Source organism: Netta rufina (genome assembly GCF_964035555.1).
Source record: "Netta rufina genome assembly, chromosome: 5".
NCBI lineage: Eukaryota > Metazoa > Chordata > Aves > Anseriformes > Anatidae > Netta > Netta rufina.
This window is the reverse complement of record NC_140128.1, coordinates 11,646,426-11,666,718: the sequence shown is the minus strand read 5'-3', so window position 1 is coordinate 11,666,718 and position 20,293 is coordinate 11,646,426. Positions and strand designations below refer to the sequence as shown.

At 52.5% G+C, this 20,293-nt stretch overlaps 2 protein-coding genes across 2 annotated transcripts; one reads left to right on the top strand and one right to left on the bottom strand.

Moving 5' to 3' along the window:
• The first annotated feature begins 679 nt into the window (after positions 1–679).
• Positions 680–4,725, top strand: FTH1 (ferritin heavy chain 1). Its single transcript, XM_084288102.1, has 4 exons — positions 680–938; positions 2,484–2,630; positions 3,521–3,646; positions 4,383–4,725. Exons 1-4 carry the CDS (start codon positions 828–830, stop codon positions 4,545–4,547), a joined length of 549 nt encoding a protein of 182 aa, XP_084144228.1. The 5' UTR covers positions 680–827; the 3' UTR covers positions 4,548–4,725.
• A 1,248-nt stretch (positions 4,726–5,973) lies between these two features.
• Positions 5,974–14,289, bottom strand: BEST1 (bestrophin 1; the record flags this gene model as incomplete). Its single annotated transcript, XM_084288437.1, has 9 exons — positions 5,974–7,144; positions 7,512–7,663; positions 8,260–8,340; positions 8,806–8,958; positions 10,701–10,778; positions 11,683–11,837; positions 12,630–12,863; positions 13,115–13,209; positions 14,138–14,289. 9 exons carry the CDS (start codon positions 14,287–14,289, stop codon positions 5,974–5,976), a joined length of 2,271 nt encoding a protein of 756 aa, XP_084144563.1.
• Positions 14,290–20,293: the final 6,004 nt, after the last annotated feature.

The following is a 20,293-nucleotide window of genomic DNA, read 5'->3' as shown; positions in this document are numbered from 1 at the left end:
GCCTCCTTCAACCCATGGGCATCCTTCATCCCCAGGACCTACTTCATTCATCCTCAGGGCATCCTTTACCCCCGGGGCATCCTTTACCCCCAGGGCCTCCTTCCACTCTCTACAACTCCCTGAAGGGAAGGTGTGGGGAGCTGGGGTTGGCCTCTTCTTGCAGATAGCTGGCAATAGGACTGGAGGGAATGGCCTCAGGTTGCTCCAAGGTGGGAATTAGGGCACATTTCTTCTCAAAGAGCAGGGTTAGGTATAGGGACGGGTTGCCCAGGGAGGTGGTGGTGTCACCCTCCTGGGGGTGTTCAAGGAGAGGCTGGATGTAGTGCTTGGAGACAGGGTTAGTGGGTGACAGTGGTGGTAGGGGACTGTTGGACATGATGATTTTTGGGGTCTTTTCCATAAGGAATTCTGCGATTCAGCCCCAAACCGACCCCACTGAGCCCAGCACTGGGGCGGGGGGGGGGAGCAGCTAGGGGAGGGGGAGATGGAGGAGGGGGGCGCGGCCATGTCAGGGGGCGTGGCCACGGGTCACGCGCCGCGGGGGAGGTGCTGAGTCACGCTGGGCCAGCAGAAGCGCCGCCGGGCCCCGCCCCCTCGCCCCCCCCCGTTTCCCGCCACGCCGGCGCGCATGCGCGCGGTGACGTCAGGAACACTATAAAAAGCGCGGCGTCGAGCAGCGCCGGCCCAGAGTGCGTCGGCGAGGCAGAGCGGAGCGGGTTCCTGCGTCAACAGTGCTTGGACGGAACCGGCCGCGCTCGGGCCCGCCGCCTCACCACCACCACCAGCCGCACGCCGACACCGCCGCCTCCATCTCCCATCCCAGCGCCATGGCTACGCCTCTCTCCCAGGTGCGCCAGAACTACCACCAGGACTGCGAGGCGGCCGTCAACCGCCAGATCAACCTGGAGCTCTACGCGTCCTACGTGTACCTCAGCATGGTGAGTGGGGGGGGGGGGGGCTGCTTGGGGGGTGTCCAGGCCCTGGTGGTGTTGTGGTTTGGCCTCCCTGAGCAGGCCAGCCTCGGGGGGAGGCGGGCCTTCCCGGCCTGGCCTCCTCCTCTTCCTCCTCCTCCCCGAGGGCTGTGCGAGGTCGAGCTGCAGGGAGGAATCTCTCCTCCCTCGGGGGAGGCTTTTCCCTGAAGGAAGGGGGCAGGGAGGGTGCCCGAGCCCCTCGCAGCCTGCTCGCTCCGCCCGGGGACGGGGATGGCCCCTTATTTATACTTATTTTCCGTAGGTGAGGTGCTTATCTCGGGTGGGTGCCGGTTGCATGCTAACTGCTCTTTGTTCGCTGCCCCGGGCGGCCTCGTTATCAGCGCGGCTCAGCAGCAGCCTCCGAGCGCCTCTGCCCTTGGGGCAGGGCTGGCTGGCTGGGATTGCCTAACGAGGTGATTGGCACCTCTCCCACGGGCGTTCTCCTCTCGCAGGCACGGTTCTTCGTAGTTCTCAAGTGAATTAGGAATCCAGGGGTTTCTTGGCCCTGTGCCTCTTGCGCTTGGCAAGAGACACCAATTTTAGCCATAGCTGAGTTCAGAAAGTCGCTATGGGCACGGCTCTGACCTCTGCAGCAATCCGTGTGATTTAGATCTGCAGGTAACTTGAGACTTTGTAGTGACACCGTAGTATGTTGGGGCATCTAAGTGTACAGTTAAAGCTTCTTTCTGGGTTACTACGGAGGGTTGAACCTCAGCTGCAAGCCAAATGTAACTGTTGGCCATAGTAGTGACACACAAGCACCGTTGTCTTGCCTGGAACCTCCAAACTGCTGGTTAAAGAGCAGAGAATTCCGTGCCACCTCATCTTGGAAATAACTGGTAGTTAATACAAAGCTTTCTATTGAATTCTGCTTAGGACCAGAGTCCAAATAAGCTGTGACTTCTAACAGCTGTTACACATTCAGTTTTTCAAGAGATGACTTTGCATTTTTTGTTGAACATGCACTTCAGTTGAACTTCTGTCTTTAGTAAGTGATACGAAAGACTTTTCAGAAACAGAAAACGTATTTATTAATCTGTTCCCAAGTAAACATGATGAAACATGCATGAAAGCTTTACTGTAGAATTATCTTAAAGTTCTTTGCCCCCTGAACTAGTGTTACAAGTCAGAACCTTGACCTGTGACCATTGTAAACAAAGAACAGGGAAAACTCATCCTTGTTTACAGTGAAGCATTTAGAGCCTGTGTTTAAGGCAGCAGGAGAGCAAACAGTGGGGCAGGGGTTTTTGTATGTTTAGAAGTGAACTGCAAATACCGTTTATTTGTGTTAATGATTGGGTTGCAGGTTAAAATGTAATCCAGGCTGGGAGAACTGAACTTGTTATGAAGGGAAGAGTTCTGCTGTATTGCCTTGCTGGCTAGCCTTAGCTTGGACTCCAGCTGCCTTGAAGTAGGGCTGGTAGCAGACATGTCTGCAGTCACAGTATGTGCTTTGCTTCATGTGCCTGCTGGAGTGAGGATTAGGCTTCTGAGCATGTGCATTCTTTTCAGTCCTACTACTTTGACCGGGATGATGTGGCTCTGAAAAACTTTGCCAAGTACTTCCTGCACCAGTCCCACGAGGAACGGGAGCATGCTGAGAAGCTGATGAAACTGCAAAATCAGCGAGGCGGCCGCATCTTCTTGCAGGACATCAAGGTGAGGACTAGTGCTTTGGGTTGTCCTGTCTAATTCAGAGCTAGTCTTGAGGCCTGTCCTCAGGCTGGAAGGGAAGGAATTCCCCAGGGATGTCTCACAGAAGAGCAGCAGCAGCTGCTTCTACACTTGAATAGACAGAAAAGGTGAAACAATAACAAAACCTACAAAGCAAGTGATGCACAGTGCAGTTGCTCACTACTCACAGACTAATGCCCAGCTTGTCCCTGAGGAGTTGTGTTGTCTCTCCCTGGCTGACTCCTCCTGTTCTGTTGTTCAGTGTGATGCCACATGGTATGGGATATCCCCCTGGCCACTTGGGATCAGCTAGTTCTGTCCTTTCCCAGCTCCTTGTGCACCCCCAGCCTCCTCGCTGGCAGGGCTGTGTGAGAAGCTGGAAAGTCCATGAGCTGATGTAAGCACTGCTCTGCAACAGTTAAACACCAGTATGTTATCAACACTGTTTTTGCTACATCCAAAGTGTGGCACCATATCAGCCACTCTGAGTAAATAAAACTTACCTCAGCTGAAACCAGGGCACCTGCTTACACAGGCAAGGGCTTAGGCTGTTAGATTACAAGGGTGGGAGAAGGAAGAAAACAGCTCTAAGCCTTACCCTGCAAGATTTCACTGAACATAATATCAGGAGGACCTTGGGAACAGGTGGCCCTGTTCTGTGACTTCCAACATGCATTGTTCTACTTACTGTGCACTGTGTCAAGCTTTTCAAGACATCAAAATGCCTAAATTTGGTTGTGCTCAAAGAACTTTAAGACCCTTGCTGGAGAGCTGCATGATTGCTTTTCTAAGCAGAGTCTGAGACAGATCTGAAATGCTTCGCTCCCTATTGGTCTCTGGTTACTTAAAATATGGTCATGGGCTTTCCCCCTTAGAAACCAGATCGTGATGACTGGGAGAACGGGCTGACTGCAATGGAGTGTGCCCTGCACCTGGAGAAGAACGTGAACCAGTCGCTGTTGGAGCTGCACAAATTGGCAACTGAAAAGAATGACCCACACGTAAGTGGGCACTGAAGCTGAGCCAGTAGCTATACAGGGAGTGCTGGGTGGTGAATTGGGGGTACCTGCTGGTGAAAAAGGGATGGACAAGCTGTGCAGCCCTCCCAGAGGGAAGGGCACAGGTGTCAGCACCTACTGTAGCTATTTAGTAGGGTATTGTGCTTATTTCTTTTTGCAGAGGATGAGTTATGTTGTGTAGGGTGGTTACAGCTGTGCTTACAGAGCAGTGGGTGTATGGCTGTGTTCAACCCCTTCTGATGCTGTTCTGCAGAACAGAAGGCATGTGGGCAATGCTTCGCAGAGAAGTGTATTAAGCAGTTCCCTGCTGTAAATAAACCTGTGTTTTCAGAGTACTTCTGAATATGACTGCAAGCTAAAGCTTTTCTAAAATGAGTAACATGCTGGACAAGACAGGTGTTAATAATTACCATGAAGGGCTATGCAAGTCTCTAAATGTGTTCAGGAACTTTCTTGTGGTCTAGAAGGGGATGTTTCCTGAGCATGATGATACTGTAATGCAGGTTCCTGGAGCAAGTGTGCCTGGATAGGCGTGCTTCACTCCAGTTTTGCCTCAGCAATGCAAGAACAAGATCAAAGGCTGCTTCTCAGATAGCTTCTGCAGCTTGAAAGTTGTCCCTGTATCATCTTTCACTGGGCAGAGTTAGAATGATTACAGATCCTGTTTCAGCAGGATGAGCAATGTGCAGACCTAAGCCTTTTTTAATCTCCATTTTAGCTGTGTGACTTCATCGAAACTCACTACCTGGATGAGCAGGTGAAGGCCATCAAGGAGCTGGGTGACCATGTCACCAACCTGCGGAAGATGGGGGCACCCAAGTATGGCATGGCAGAGTACCTCTTTGACAAGCACACCCTCGGGCACAGTGACAATGAGAGCTGAAGTCTTGCCACGAACACCACCCTGTGGGTTTCAGGAAGATTCCTACTTTACTGTCCAGCAGTGCATGCATCTTCAGCTATCTAGATAAACAGTTCTCTTACTCTGTACCAAATATCAGCCTTCTTTTCTCTTGTGTTTTGTGTATCGCCTTCCATCCAATAAAGTGACTTGGTTCAAAGTGGTTCTTTTCTGTCCTTCTTGGAAGGAAAGGGTTGTGCTCCCTAGTCTCCACTGGGAGAGTTTTTATCCTAAGCTGGACATGAAGAAATGCATACGGGGGATCAGGTTGCACTTACTCTTCCTTAACACTTTTATAAATGATTTTCTTTTCCACCCATTAGTATCCACTGCAGGAATTGCTCAGGAACTAAAGCTCTTCTAAAATGCTTTTGCCACTACAACTTGTGCTGTAACACAAGGAAAGGGAGGTTTTAGTATCTCTGGGCTTCCTGAGTTGCTGAAGGGTGGGATTAATGCCTCATGGAGCATCATGCCTGCCTGACAGTGGACTGCACTTGTCCATGAAGAAATCTTTCTGTGAGTACAGAGCTTTGTGCTCTAAATCAGACCGAAACAGTCAAGCAGGAACTACCTCAAAAGACAATGTTGGGGATTTGTTGGGGGTGGTGGTGACAGCTGCTGAGGCCAAACAACCCTCCAAAAGGCAGAGGGGGGAGTATGTGAGGTGGGCTGAACTTGTTCTGTTCCCTGTGGTGTGGGGAGATCTGCAGCTGTTCCTGAAGCTGTGAAAAGAGGAACACCTCAGTGCTTTGCTTTTGAATTTCTATTATTGCACAGAAATTGAAATGAGAAAACAAGTGGTCCTGGACTTCAGCCTTGCTTTTTTATTATTGCTTTCAGGGAGGATTCCCACTGCTTTCCCAGTACTGGGGAGTACCAGCTAGGTAAGGCTTTGAGGCACCGTGGGCCTGTACCACGAATGCTGTAGCTCAGTCCCTTTCTTTCCCTGGAGTATCCATCAGCAGTGCAAGTCCTGCATGAGACCTGTAGTGGGCTTTGTGGCAAATAATGTAAACTTAAGGTTCTAATTCTTGCTGAGAGGAGGTGTTACTGGCTGTATTCCTCTTCTGCTTTGGGCTATGCCTGAATTCCAGGGTTGTCAGGGTGCTGTCAGCTCAGCTGTGGTTCTGCTGTTTAGGTGTCTGTAATGCCTAACACCAGAAGTCTCTTGTTTTGCTGAAGTGTAGGGTTTTTTCCTCACTTTTTTCTCGTTGCAACACTGAGACCATGTGCCTGCTGTGGTACCTGAGGGCTGTAGTGGGGAGTCACCTGGGCTGGGCTCTCAGTGGATGCTCCAGCAGCTTGGGGTTAGGCTGCACTGCTCTTCTGTTGGGCCAGGTGTGAAGATACTGCAATATCACTCGGATGGCAGGTATTTTAACAGACCTGTGTTTTTTGGGCTCCTCTAGCTGTACTGATCCATCAGATCATCGCATGTGCTTTCACTAGTCTCCATGATCACCTCCATCAGCCCCACGTAGTCACCGTCACCTAGGGAGATGCCAGAATCATTTGGGGACGGGCTCTCCACTCGTCTTGTCTCTCTTGTTGGGGGATTATTAGTGCTTCTGCTTCCTGAATCTCTTGTCCCGGAAACCTCTGACGGATACGGGTCTGGCGCACTGCTTGTGTCTTCTGAACTCAGGCTGTCGGGGACCACGTTCCCCATGGGGGATCTCTCCAGCACTGGAGATGTTACAGGAGTGAAGGAGAAGCAGGGAGGGGGGCTGCTGGTGGGTGCTTTGGTGCCAGGGGGATGCAAGGTGCTCGGCTGCTCAGAACCGGGGGCGGCTGTTGTGTTCTCCAGAGTCAGCCAGGGCGGCTGGGAGCCTTTCGAGCTCTTCAGGCTTTTGAAGTTGCCCTGCTTGTCGTGGTTGGGGGACTCTGCCAGGAGGGGGAATTTAGGGCTGTCCGATGCTGCAGACAGAGGTTCTGGACTCCCCGTGGTGGCAGCTTCTCTGCCCCTACAGTTAGAGTTGTTTTTTTCTTCCACCATTGCAACCAGCGTGTCAGGACCTTTGTTCCTTTCCGTCGGCCAAATAAAGGTTTCCTTGGTCCCCGAGCCAAGGGAGCTCTGGCTTTTGTACATATCGCTCGTCCGGGAAGGCGAGGAGTTGGCGATGACGTCCCTGAGGGAATTGGAGCAGGCAGCGATGCTGGAGAGCGCGGGGGGCTTCTTGCGGCCCTGGCGCCGGGAAGGGAAGATCATGGGGATGGAGCTGATCGGCGTCTGCGGCGCGCTGTAGAAGCCGGGTCTCTCGTAAAACGGGGTGGACATGAAGGCATCAAACTCCCTCAGTTTTCCATCGTCGCCGTCCCACTGCTCCTGTGGGTTGGTGTCCCCCCTCGGGGAGGGGACGGCCTTGCCCGTGTCTTGGTAGGCGTAGTGGGAGAAGGGGGAGGTGGGCTCCCCTCGCCGGCGCAGCAGGTTCATCCGGGAGGAGGACCTGGAGAAGCTGGGTGTCTGCACGCCGAGGAGACGGCCCAGGTGGCCCAGCAGTGGCGTGGAGTGGTTCGCCTCCTCGTTCTCTTTGATTTGCTCCAGGGGCTGGAACTCCATCTCTTCTTTCTGCATGCTGGGGAAAGGCAGGACGGGCTGTAATGCGGCCACCACACGGTGGTTTTGGTGGGGAGGCTGGCAGCATGGGAATGTTGCTGCCTGTGGCAAGCCTCTCCTCCCATGTTAATTATGTGTTTATTAATTATTATTAATTATGTGTTAGTCCCCCAAAATACAGGTGCTCATAGCACAGGAGGGCAGCAAGAGGTCAGAAGCATCCTTTGCCAAGAAAGTTATGGGCTGCATCTTTGGATCAGCCTGAAATACATTGGAGCAGGATTTCACAGACCGTGAAAGATGTTATTGCTCTCTTACTCCTTAAGCACAACACCTGACCTGAGGTGTAAACGTGGCCTGCTCTGGCACCCTGTAGCTGCACCCACCTGATATCAAAAGTAGAGCCAAGGAATGAGGGGCGCTTGTACTCCGCGGTGGCTGCAGTGTAAGGTGGCTGGGGGTCGGGCTCGTTCCAGTATAGGTCCTTCTCCAGGATGGGCAAATCCTGATGCATCTCGTCCACTGCCATCAGGGACACCTGCGGGGACAGCAGCAGTGTCAGGGAGTGGTGCTGCAGGTGCCTATTGTCAGAGGACAAATAACACAGGGGGAAGCAATGTAGCCCAGGGGTGAGATGAGTGGCTAGTTTTGCCTTGTTTTTTGTTATTTTTCACATGGAGAGTTTTCAGTAATTAAAAGGAAAGTGATGCTGAAGGAAACGTGAAAGTAGTATGCTCACTAGAACAATGAAGCTTAGTGTAGAACTGAAGGTGGAGAGTTACTGCTTGGAAGAAACCAGAGGAGGTACAGACATAGGGTGGGAAAAGCTAGGAAGAGGCAGGAATGGTTTGTCATTGAAAGGCAGTGAGGGTCTGAAACAAGTCTGGATCTGTCGTGTGTGCCAAAATATGGGCTGAGGGGGCCGGGTGGAACTGCTGCTGGTCTCTGGGTACAAATATGTGCCAAAAGCCCTGTGTTGCTTGGTGTGTACATTATGCTCTCCTGCTTTTCTAGCCATCTCTCTTTGGAGATCCTGAGCCCCTTCCTAATATGCAGTCATCGAAGCCTGCAAGCAGAAGTGCTACAGATCACGACTGCGCTGATGGGGCCAGGAGGCTCCTGCCTTCACCATACCTGCAGGTTCCTGTCGATGAGCCAGTTGGTCTCAAAGTCATCATCATCCTCCCCAAAAGGGTTGATGAGCTGTTCGGCCACCTGCACGTGGAGAGCACACAGCAAGGATCAAGGTCGTGCCCACCCTTTTCCCTGCAGGAGGAAGGCCCGTGGGGCTGAATCCAGAACTACCCTCAAGGGTGACGTGCCCTGGATTTGGAGCAATGCTGTTTCTCCCAGAAAGAGGTGGGTTAAAACCAGAACCTTTCCAGTTATTAAGAGGCATTGGTGCACACAGGAACTGCTGCCCTGTGCTCTCTGTAGACCACGTACAACACTGCAGGTAAAGCACAGCCCCCTGCCTCTCTTTTCCCCCAAACGTAGCAGAGGTGGCGTTGTTCTTCAGGATGAGGTGCTCAGAAACTGAAGATCTTGGCAGTGCCCTCAGTCCCTGTTGGGTCCCAGCACCTGGCACGTTGCCCACAGCTCAGCCCATGGTGGCACAAACCAGGGAAAAACCCATGCGTGGGTCAGGTTTTAGCTCCAGGCATATTTTCTTGGACTTACCTTTAACCAGCCAGCGTAGAAGAAGAACTGCAGAAACGTAAAGACTGGCACAAAGAGATCTAGCTCATGGCCAGGATATGCTTTTTCCGGATCCAGGAACTGCCGCCCGATCAGACAGGCCAGGAAGAAGCTGTAAACAGCCACGGTCACCACCTGGGAAAGGTGCCAAGGGACACAGCAGAGGAGCTTGAGTTCCCAGCTTGCTTTCTCTGCAGCCCTCTCCTACTTCCACCCCAAACAGGAGCAAGCTGCTGTAGATGTGCTGGCTCAGTAGCCTTTTGAAAGCCAGGTATTCAGTTACTGTGTGCTTCTCCCTCTGCTTTTTAATTAATTAATTTATTTTTTTTCCCAGGAAGATGCATTTCTGCTGCAGAAAGCTTTAATTATGCCCTTTGCCCTTCATCTGTTTTGTACGTTGCATGGAATGGAAAATCCACGCTGTCCCTGGAATCCCATACATGTAGGCAACACAGAGAAAAGGTGGCACTTGACATCTTGGGTGGAAGGAGCTTAAAGAGCTGACACATGGCTGCATGGTTGGTCTGCTGATAATTTAAGGTGTGTTCCCCTCTCCTGGTTTTTCTCTTGAGTCCCTCATGGCTTGGTCCATGCTGGCAGGCCTCTGTTAAATTTGTGAGGGGAACTCTGAGCATTGCTGCCAGCTCTGGACTGACTCCTTTTTGGTCCTAATGGTGGATATTTTTACATTTGCCTGTTTGCTTGCCCAGCTTTCCAGGCTACAATGAGTAATCATGGGACTGGAAAGTTCCCCTTTGCAAATTACTAGCAGCTGAGGCTCAATGTCATCCAGCAATCAGGGTGGGGTCAAAACAAACACCCAGCACCACAAGATTTAAGCTGGCCCTGCAGTGAGCAGCATGGGGCTGTTTTGTGGTGGGTAGGTTACCTGTAATGATGGATCTTACAGGCTGGATGTGCACCTGTAGAGAAACGGGTTGTGCACTGCAGAGAGGACAAAGACCCTGCCCAGACTAACTGGCAAACCCTGCTCACAACTTCAAGACCAGAATGCTGCTGCTGGAGGAGCTGCCGGTTTGGGCCCAGCCTTTTCTACAGCCTGACGTGGCTCTGTCACTTCTTCCTGGCCATCTCAGTAGCTGAGACTCTCCTTGCTGCAATTGGGGTAAGGCTTTGGTGGAGCTGAGCTCTTCTTCCTATGGGCTTCCTGGTGGGGGGCTGCAGCACTGTGCCGGGGCCACAACAGCAAAGTATTCTGCCTCAAAAGTAAATTTGGGAAGCTGATGCAACATGTTATGGTGTTACTTTTGCTCCTAGTTTGCAGGGCATTGGGTCTGTGCAGGAATGTGGTTTCCTGATGTGTTCCTTGTTAACCTTCAGCACTGTGTGAATGGAAGCTCCCTTTTCATGGTGGGGTGCATTAGTGCTACCTGTTATGTACGAAATAAAGGAGCAAGTTGGTGCTAAAGCTTCTGTCTAGAGTTGTGTCAAGGGAACTCAAGCAGCTGAGCACATGCACAAAGCTCTCTTTCATGCACATGGCATGAGTGCATCACAGCTGCCCTGTGTGCTGGAGCAGGCTTGCTGGCAGGCAGCTCTCAGCTCTGCAGTGCTGGATCCGCACGTATCTGGGTTTGCTGAGCACCCACGTGGAGCACAGCGGGGTAAATAATTACCCTGGGTGTATGTGTGTTTCTGTAGAGGTAGCTGTGCCTGAATTACAGAAATGAGGCTGGGCTGAGTGTGTGCTGTTGGGTTTTGCATGCAGGAGAGCTAGCACAGGCTACGTGTGTGGGTATGGGCGAGGGGTACAGGCAAACGGAGCACCAGCATGGTCCTTGTGTAGGATGGGTATGGGTGGGTGCCAGTGGGGGTTCCCTTGTGGCATGCACAGCTGTGGGGGGATCTCCTCTCACCTGAGTGTAGACCAGGGGGATGCTGATCCAGTCGTAGCCGTAGAGCCGCCCGCACTGGCTGCGCAGGGTGTTGAGTTCCTGCAGTGGGGAAAGGGAACGTGCCGTTGGTACCGGCTTTGTGTGTCCTTTCCTGGCTTTCTCCAGCCCAGCCCCTCATGCTCACACCTCCCCTGCTAGGTGGGATTCGGCTGGGACTCCTGCTCCACTGGTGTCCTGCCTGTGCCCAGAAGCCCTGAAGGGCAAGCTGCCTGGATGTCCCTGTCAGAGACCAGGGTCCCTTCCTAGCTCACTTCACAGCAGAGTTTCTCTCTTCAAAAAGCGAGCAGCGCAGCAGGTTAGGCAAATAATATCTTAGAAGTATCCACCTCTCTCTTGATTATACAGTGACTTTAGGTAAATATAGCCCAGAGGGATGAATCTCACTCCAGGCAGCAGAGGCAATGCAGTTCTCTACACATGAATACCAGGGAGGATGAGCTGCTCTAGAGCCTCTTTTAATCTGCAGCTGTGCAGAATCACTGCCATGTCCTGCCTGTGGAGCACAGCCTGCTTCCCAGGACACAAGGGTTGTCGATAGTGAAGTTCTCCCCAGGGACAGTGGTTGTTAAAGGTGCTTTTGACTTCTGATGGTCCCTTCCAGATACGTGTTCTGCTTCCTTGTGCCATTGCTACACCTAGATGTGAGCCATATGGCTCCTCCCCATTCCAATTTTGAGAAAGGTGTCGTGTTCCTCTTGCCTCTTGTGTGTGCTATTGCTAACCTGTGACCAGGCCATGAAAAGCTCTGTCCTGTCACAAGCTGGAGAGCAGAAATGATGGTATTTCCTATCAAAATTAATGCAATATCCCTAGGGACAGGCCTGGATCACTGTCTGCACATCCTACTTCAGTATTCCTTGCCTGACCTCTGAAAATCCCCGTAGTTCCTCCCAGAGGACAGGGTAGGGATCTTAGGCAGTTGCCTGCTGGCTCTGTCACTCACGTTCAGGATGCCCTGGAGCAGCACGCTGTCACGGATCCTCCCCTCATTCCTTGCCTTCACCGCGAGGTTGGAGAACCACACGCAAGGGATCCAAAATTTGTTGTGGGGGGAATTCAAACTCTCGAACTTCTTGTGCTCTTCTGGGGTCATGAGACCTGGGTGGACAAGAGTAGATGGGAGAGGAATGTCCGTAGAAAGCAGAAAGGAGTTGATCTGGTAGGAAATAAAAACATCTAAATCTCTGGGAGTCACCTTAGCTCTCCTTATAATCCCAGGAAGGACTTGGGCATTAACTTTTTTGGGGGACATAAAAGGACAAGAAGTCTTGTTAAAACGTTGGTCTACAGAGGGGTAAGAAGCGGGATTTATTTCATAGAATCATAGAAAATCCCGAGTTGATGATCCCTGTGGGTCCCTTCTGAGTCCAGCTCCTGGCTCTGCACAGGACCACCCAAAAATCAGACCATATGTCTGAGAGCATCCCCCAAATTAAAACCTGGCAGGGGTCTGCTCAGGATCTGCTTTAAGCCTGTGCACAGGGTCATTTACTGCAGAGCAGCCGCTAGGAAAGTCGCTGCAGCACAGTTACAGCAATCTGATCAGCCAGGGATGCCCTGCGACCTGCAGCATATCTGCATTCACACACCTGCTGGTTCCACTCCCCTCACATTTAAAAAAAAGTGAGTGGAGATGCTTCATCTTTCAAACAGGCATTGCAGCCACAAGTAGGAACAAGCATGGTGTGAAATAGGGAAACAGTTATTCCAGAGGGGCAGGCCTTGTGCACAAGCAGATGCTGAGGACTCACACCAGAGCACATTGCAGCACTTTCCGTGCTCCAACGTAGAGGTCAAGGGGTCATTTACAGGGCTCCTGGCCCCAAGCCCAGCAGCAAGGTGCTGCCTGCCTGGGGCTGGAGCTGTGCAGGAGGCTGTGCCAGCACTGACCTGCCCTCACGACGTGCTCCATGCTGGGGAAGCGCTTGTAGACGGCGGTGCTGACGGAGCGCAGGATGAGCACGCTGCACAGGTTGCTGTAGCGCATCAGCGTGCGGCGCAGGAGCCGCCCGTACTCGTCCTCCCCGTCCACGTTGCAGGAGACCAGGTTCATGATGCGGTCGGGCCAGGGGATGCTCTCGTACTGAGCCCACCAGCGGGACACCACCAGGGCCACGTAGAAACCTAGAGGGGAGCCGACCACGTTAGCCACCCTGAAGGAGCAGGAGGTGTGCGTGCTCTTGTGTGGCTGCTCTCATGGGTACGAGTGAAGGCACGCCTGGCAAGGCATGAAATGATGCTTTCTGCCTGTTACAAAGGCAGGGTGAGGGAACTAACTGCTCAGTGAATCCTGCCTACCCGCAGAGCTATGACAAAGCAGGGAGATAAATGCTGCCCCGTTCCCTCCCTGCATGGTCATGGTCAGGGCTCCTTACCCAGCACGAAGGACACGGGGATTAGCTCGGCATAGCTGTTGCAGTAGAGCGCCAGCTTCTCAAACATCAGCCTTTGGCTTTCACTGAGGATCAGCCTAGAAGGGAGAAAAAGAGTCATCAGCCTCACATGAGAGACCCAGGCCTGTTGGGGTAGGAATATGGCAGGGGAAGGCGAGGATGTGCAGCCACAACACGGCCGCTCTGTGAGCCTGAAGATGATGTGGGTGAGCAGCCCAGGACATCAACCCGCCTGCCCCAGGAAGGGCCCACCCAAAACACCCTGCTGGCACGTCCAAAAGAGCCAGAAGTGGCCATGGACAGAAATTGTGCAGTAAGTGGTGCAGTCTGATCTATGTTTTTAATCCAGCAGAGTGCTAGCAGGTATCAGGGGGCTGCCACAGTGCTTGGATGTGCACGACAATTCATTTAACATCTTGCAAGACATCATCCCCAGCTCTGCTCCTGCCAGCAGCGGCTGTTTTGACATGGGTTCCTGCCTCTTCCTCAGAGCTGCTTTCCTCCCTCCGTGCTGTATCTGTGCACGTTGACCCAGCTAGGGGAGGTCCCTGGCTTTCCTCGCTAAAACCAGACCAGCCACAGAGTACAGTTGCCTTATCACAGGTCTGCAGCCCCAGGGCTGATGTCTGCTCTCAGGAGTGTAGCCCCAGTGTTGCTAGCTGTGTACATGAGGGGAGTTCTCTCCTAACGCTTCCTGCTATTACTGGTGCTTCCAGTGCTGGTTCAGCCTTGTTGTCTACATACCATTCTTCTCAGGTAGTTACCAAATGCAAATCTTCATCCCCAGAAAGAGGAACTGTTCCTCTCCAGCCCAGAAAAAGGAAATCTGTCAGCTGCTAAGCCGTACTGGCACAGTGAGGAAGGAACTTTCCTTTCCTCCTCTGAACAGAGGCTGGCAGGTGTCTGGCCAGTTCCCTTTTACCAGGACCTCTGTCCCAGTCCTGTGCTGCTCTGGGACAGGCTGAGAGCGAGGGGTTGTGTCAGTGTTGCTGCAAGGGTGCCCACCTGTAGACAAGACTGATGGCGAAGTAGAGGGAGATGAAAATCAGGAACTCGGAGTAGAGGAGCTTGTAGATACTGCCTTTCCACTGGAGCAGGAGCTGGGAGAAGGTGCCTAGGCGGGCATCGGCCACACGGTTGGTGTATGTCACTGTCATCACAGATCCTGGCAGAGACACAAAATGGGCAGATGCTGAAGCTGCCAGCAAGCCTGAAACAGGGGCAGGAGGCAGAGAAACATCAAGTGTCCCAGCAGGCAAATGAAATTGAAGGAAGAATGAGAGAGAGACCAAAAGACAGGTCAGATGAATGCATTAAGGTAGGAAACCATGAAGAAGTTTATGAGGAGATTTCTTGGTGCTGATCCAGACGAAGGTACCTCTGGAGATTTCACAGGTTTTTTAGCATTCGTCTGACAAATCTTGCTGTCTTTAAATTTGGGCTGGGGGGCATATCTGGCCTGTGCTGGTCCCAATCCTGCAGGCAGAAGAGCTTTCCCTGTCAGAGACTCGAGAGATGGGGTTTGAAGTTTGGCCAGGCTCGCAGAGCTCAAATTCCAGCAACTTTACCTCCCCATTCCTTCAACCATACATTGCACAATAAATCATGCTGAAAGAAAGAAGGCATTCAGGCTCATGAAATGCTTCCCAATCATGCAGCATCCCCGCTACACTTCTTGTCTAGCCCTAATAGATAATTACTAATCATCAATTAATTATCAGACTCATGTAAACCTGAAGCTGTAAAAACACAAGCCAGTGTAATCCATGCCAGGCAAGCATAGATTGTTTCACAAATAATTATCCAATGTGAAAAGTGTTGGAATTTCTAAGCCAAAACACATTGCCAGCTGTTACATGGACATTGCAGTGACACTAATGTTAATATCAAGGTCTTGGGCTCTTGCCTCAGTGACGGAGACAAAGAAGTGCTTCCAGGGATGATTCAGACCTTAATTTTCTGCAGAGGTGAGTTTGTGTCCATCTTCCTTATCTAAGCACCTCAGTGAAAGACCTACAGTTAGGTGGAGAAAACTCAGCTCCCAGTGAGCTGGCGCTGCGAAGAGAAACTGCAGAATCTGTTGGCTGGTTCAACAAACAGCAGGCTTTGTTCTGAATTTGGCTTCTTGGTGCTGCACCCCCTTTGTGTTTCCCTGTCCCAACTCTGCCTGAGTCCCCTTACAGATGATGCTGGAGGGACAGAGCTGGCACCTGCCCTGTTGAGAGCTGCACAGATGCACCTTTAACTAGAGACTCGTGTGCATTTGTGCCCTTTCCATGTGTTTTTTTGGCCAGTGCACAGGACTGAGAAGAGTGGTTTTTAAGTGCCCTAGACCCTACATGCTCACGGGCTACACGGATGAGAAATGCATGGGAGCACCCATAAATTTGCAGAGGGCCGCTTGCAGGAAGCAGGCTGCTGGCTCTGTGCTTTGGGGCTTGGAAGCACTGAGGGAGACTCCTCGTTGCGTAACCCAGACACGGAGCCGCTTTTTACCAAACATGGGAAACTTCAGCTCGTGTCCGTGTAAATAATGGACAGCACCTCTGTGCAGTCCTGCTCGGGTGCGGGATATGGGGCTTTTCCTAGTGATTTTGCCCTCAGCTCTGCGTGGTTAAGGCAGCTCCCTGCCTGCCGGCTGGTCTATGTGGGATGTCCCCAGTTGTCACTTGGCAGCTGGCACGCTCACGGCACTGATTGGGTTTGAGATTTGTGGCATGAGGCAGCTCGCCACAGCACCAGCGGTGGCAAAGCGGTCAGTTTGGGGACGAGGAGCTGTCCCTGTGCAGATCCCATACAACCCAATGCCACCCATAGGTGTCATGGGGAGAGCGTGGCACTGCCACCCCTGTGCCTGCTCCCACATCACCCTGGCTGATCCGTCCGATCTAGGGGTTGCACCTTGGGATCAGCTGACTCTAATTAGACAACAGGAGTCCATAATGATCAAGACCTCACAATAGCAAGCCAGATTTGTCTGTGTTAGCACCGTGTAACACTGGAAACAGACCCTAACACCGCCTGCAGATGCGGAGAACAGACACAGAGGACAGATAGAGTGAGAGCAGCGATGAGGTCACAGGACAGACAGATCGATCAGCTAATCTTTGAAGGAATCTACCTGCTCCTGTGAAGACTAGATACTCACAGTCATGGGCTCCTGGGCTGCACCGGAGATGGTGAAGGTTTGGTCCTGCACGTGTCCTTGCTGGGTCCTTTGTGGCCAGCGCCACAACCCGCCTCCTCTCGGCTCGTGGGGGGATTGAACCTGGCAGACACGGTGTGCTAAGGAGCCTGAAACCCACTTGGGAGCTGCAGCCGGTCACTTGATGCCATAATCCTTCCTCATTACAAAAGAGACTCTGTTGTCTTTTGCCCCGTTCCCTTCTAATCTTCTGAGTAAGCTCTGGGTGTTTATAGAGGCGGCCGGAGGAGGGGAGGCAGGGCTGGCTGCTCCACAGCTGCTGCTAATTCCTGGCACAGCCATAGTGGCTGCCAGAGGAGAGGCATTTTCCTCTAATTCTTTCCTGTTTGGTACCTTTCTCTGTGTCACGATCTTACAGGAGCCCCAGGAGATTAAGTAGGGCTGGAATTTTCCACAAGTGTTATAAACGTGTCCCCCTTCAGAGCCTGTGCAGGTCTCTTCCCTGGGTGTTAGCTCCCTAGGTTTGGGAAACACCTGGCCCGGAGCTGCCTGGCTCTCAGCAGAGGTTTCTCTGCCATCCCTCTTCCTTCTCGCTGTCTCTTCCAGGTGTGGTTTGGATGCTGGGGACTTCCACCCTGCCACTGGCTCCCTGGGACTCTTTCCATGCGTTCACTTTCTTTTCTATTTGCTTTTCCGGCAGTGCTCCTGGGCTGTCAGCCTCCTGTTTCACATGCCAGCCTGGCAAGGACAGCTCCTTCCCTTTCTCTTCAGGCCTTTTGCAAGACGGGGGAATGCCTCACCTCTGTCTCTGCAGGGCTGGCAGTCGCAGGACTGCTCTCAGGCCTTTGTTCCCTTCTCTGCTCTCATGTGAGTTCTGCTGGCTGTTCCTGCAGCCACAGCCCTCTAACCCAGGACTAACCCCCAGAGCCCACCATCAGTGTTGAAGGCAGAGGTGAAGAAGGCATTAAATGTCTCGTTTTGTCTATGTCTCTGTCTGTGAGGTGACCAACCTCACCAAGGGATGGATAAATGTTGTCTCTTTTTGCTGTTAAGATACTTAAAGCCTTTTTTATTGTCCCTCACAGCCCTGGCCAGCTTCAACTCTAATTGAGCTTTGGCCCCATGAATTTTCCCCCTACGATGGGGAACAGCATCCTGCGTCACCCAGTCTTGCTTGCAGTGGCCGTACACTTTCCTTTTCTGCCTAAGCTCCAGAAGATCTCTGCTCAGCCAAGTTGTCCTCCTGCCCCACCTGCTTGACTTCAACACTTTAGCATTGCCTGCTCCTGTTCTCCTAAAAGAAGGCCCTTAAAAAGTGACCAGCACTGATGGTCCCCAATACCTCCAAAAGCAGATCTCCAGGGGAGCTTACTAATTAATTTCCAGCAGCCTGAGGTCTGCTCTCCTATTTCTCTTCTCACTCCTTTGGGATTTTGTCTCTCTTCTCCAAGGTAATAGCATCTGCTCCCTAGACACCAACATTCCCTGTCAGTTTTTGCCAACCCCTTACAACATTCAGTGTCCTGGAGACAAACAGCTGCTTTGAGCCTTAAGCCAAGCCATGGCTCTGTCTCACCAGCTAGACCTAACATCATAAATGTGCTCTGGCCCTCCTGACTTCCATCATTTAGCCCTCTGTAGGCCGTTATAGAGCACAGGTCTGTCACCCCACCTGCAGGGGGTTTGGCTCACAGGGGGAGTGGGTCTGAGAGGGAAGGTGCTGGGCTGGCCTGCCTGGGGGAGCTCTGCAGGCTACGGTGGATCCCAAAGGGAAACATGCTGCCTTAATGTACTAGGCAAGTTGCTTTTAACTTCTAATACTCTTTCTTGGCATTTCACTGCTCCCTAGCTTTGACAATGCTCTGTCTAAGCTTCCGAAAGCCCAGTCCTTGGGTCTAGATGGGTCTGGATGCTGTTCAGATACAGAAGAGCTGTGTGCTTTCCTTTCCCCAGGGCTGACAGCTCTGCAAGGCAGGAGCTGGAGTCCGCTGTGCGCAATGTGCTGCGTGACCGTGGAAAACCAGCTCTCCAACACCTGGGCAGCCCCTGGTATGTGGTCAGCCCCTGTGGGTCTTACCCTGCTTCCTCTGTGCTGAGCTGACAGCATAAACTGTGATAGCCCTGTGGGCTTAGCAGTGAGCAGTGCAGCTGGAGGCCCAGTCTCCCTCCTGATGCTCTGCGTGATTGCCAAAACACGTTTGTCACTTCTCCTTCCTGCAAGAAAGCTGCAAAGGCTTCAGTGAAGTTAAATGAAGAAGGTAGTTACTTGCAGTAACCTACTTTCTTTTATGCTGGTCTTTGCCTATGTCTTCAGCACTTGCTTAGTGTTGCCAGCAGGGGTTAAATTGCCCAAACTGTGGGTTTCTCCTTTCTGTGAGGCTGAGCCTAGACAAGAGGAGGGTGCTGTTTTGCTTCTTCCCCGAAGCTGTTGCTCCCTGGCAACTGGCTAATGTGGGATTTCTGGTGCAGCTCTGGGAGTTGCTGCCAGTGGTGGGTAGGTGATGGCTTAAAGCATGGAATTCAGTGCCAGTATCTGAGGTTTTAGTCCCGGTGTTGACTGTGGTGTGTTCGATTACCTCTGGCCCGGATTCCTTTTCAGTGACAATGGTGGAGACAACTGCATCCCTGGGAGTGTTACAGCCCTGGAGCCCCTAGCAGGGATGACTGCTTTGGGCAGAAGGGAGGCACGGCAGATGGGAAGAGGCAGCATGGGCCTTCTGCTGCCTGCGATACAGACCTGGCAGGAGGAGCACAGCCACAGGGAGGGCCGCCGGGAGAGCCTCCTGTTCGAGGTGTGGAACTAGATAGGGCTCTTATCAGCGGCCAGACACTGGTGAGTGAGGTGTTGTTTCACCGGCCCAAGCACAGCAAAGCCGTCAGACTGTCTGATACAACACACGGCTTTGCACTTAACCCGTCCATAAGTGTTGTGAGCAACACCACGCCAGCTCAGGAGAAAGAGAAGTGGTCACCAGGCCCTGCACACCCCAGCTGTCCTTCCTTTCTGAAGCATTACCACTGGCCAGCAGTGACGCAGGGTGGCTGCTTCTGGCCCTGGTGTGGCTACTGTTCCCGTGCAAGTGGCATCTGTCTGGGGCAGCCTGTGGGGTGCTGCAGCTCCAGGCCAGCATCATCCCTGAAAGGTGCATTGCCCTGCCTATCTTAATGCTTGTTATGGGGCTGAGCTTGCTCTGAGGCCACTGAAACACTACTGCTGAGTGGCAGCAGCTGCCAAAGTGCTTTTATGGCTGGGATCACAGAGTTGTTGTCCCAGCAGAAACCCTTAACTGCTCAGGATCATGAAAATGTCTCAAAACACCCAAAAAGTTCTGTGAATGTGGGCAGACCTGGGTCAGCAGAGGGATGGACTGACTCTCTCTGAAGGCAGGGTTGTGTCCACACTGGGAACTGGGGTTTGGGCACTCTCTTCGGATGGGTTTTGGGAGAGAAGGAGTTAGTAAGCAGGCCACAGTGCCTGAGCCCTTGTCCCTTTACAAGACGGGGACAAAAACTGGGAGTTGTTCAGGTGGTTCTAAAATGAAAGAGCAAAATCTCCAGCGTCCAGCTCTCCATAGAGGGAGATGCTGGCATCTGAGGCACTCTGCTGCCCTCCTCTGAGAGCAGCTCATCCGGCAGTTCATCTGGCTCTGAGCAACTGTTGGGACCCTGTAAAATATTTGTGGAATTTAATGTGAAAGTCGGTAACTGAGAGGCTACCAGTGTGGCAGCAGTACTTGTGTCTCTCTTCACCTTCCCCGTGGCCTCAGTCCCTCCAGGTCTTGAGCGAAATGCCCTGACAGCCTGCCTTAGGCAGCAGCAGTGGGGGAAGCACGGAGACGCTGACACCCGTCCCCAGCCTTGCTGCCTCTCCAGCCTCCTAGCAGGCCCTGGAAGCCTTCCAATCTTCTCCATTTTACAGATGTGGAGCTTGAATTGCTGCGGCAGGAAGCGAATCCCTCCCCGCAGGGATCACAGAGGCCCCTTCCCCGTTCTGAATGCAATTTGTGAGCTGCAGC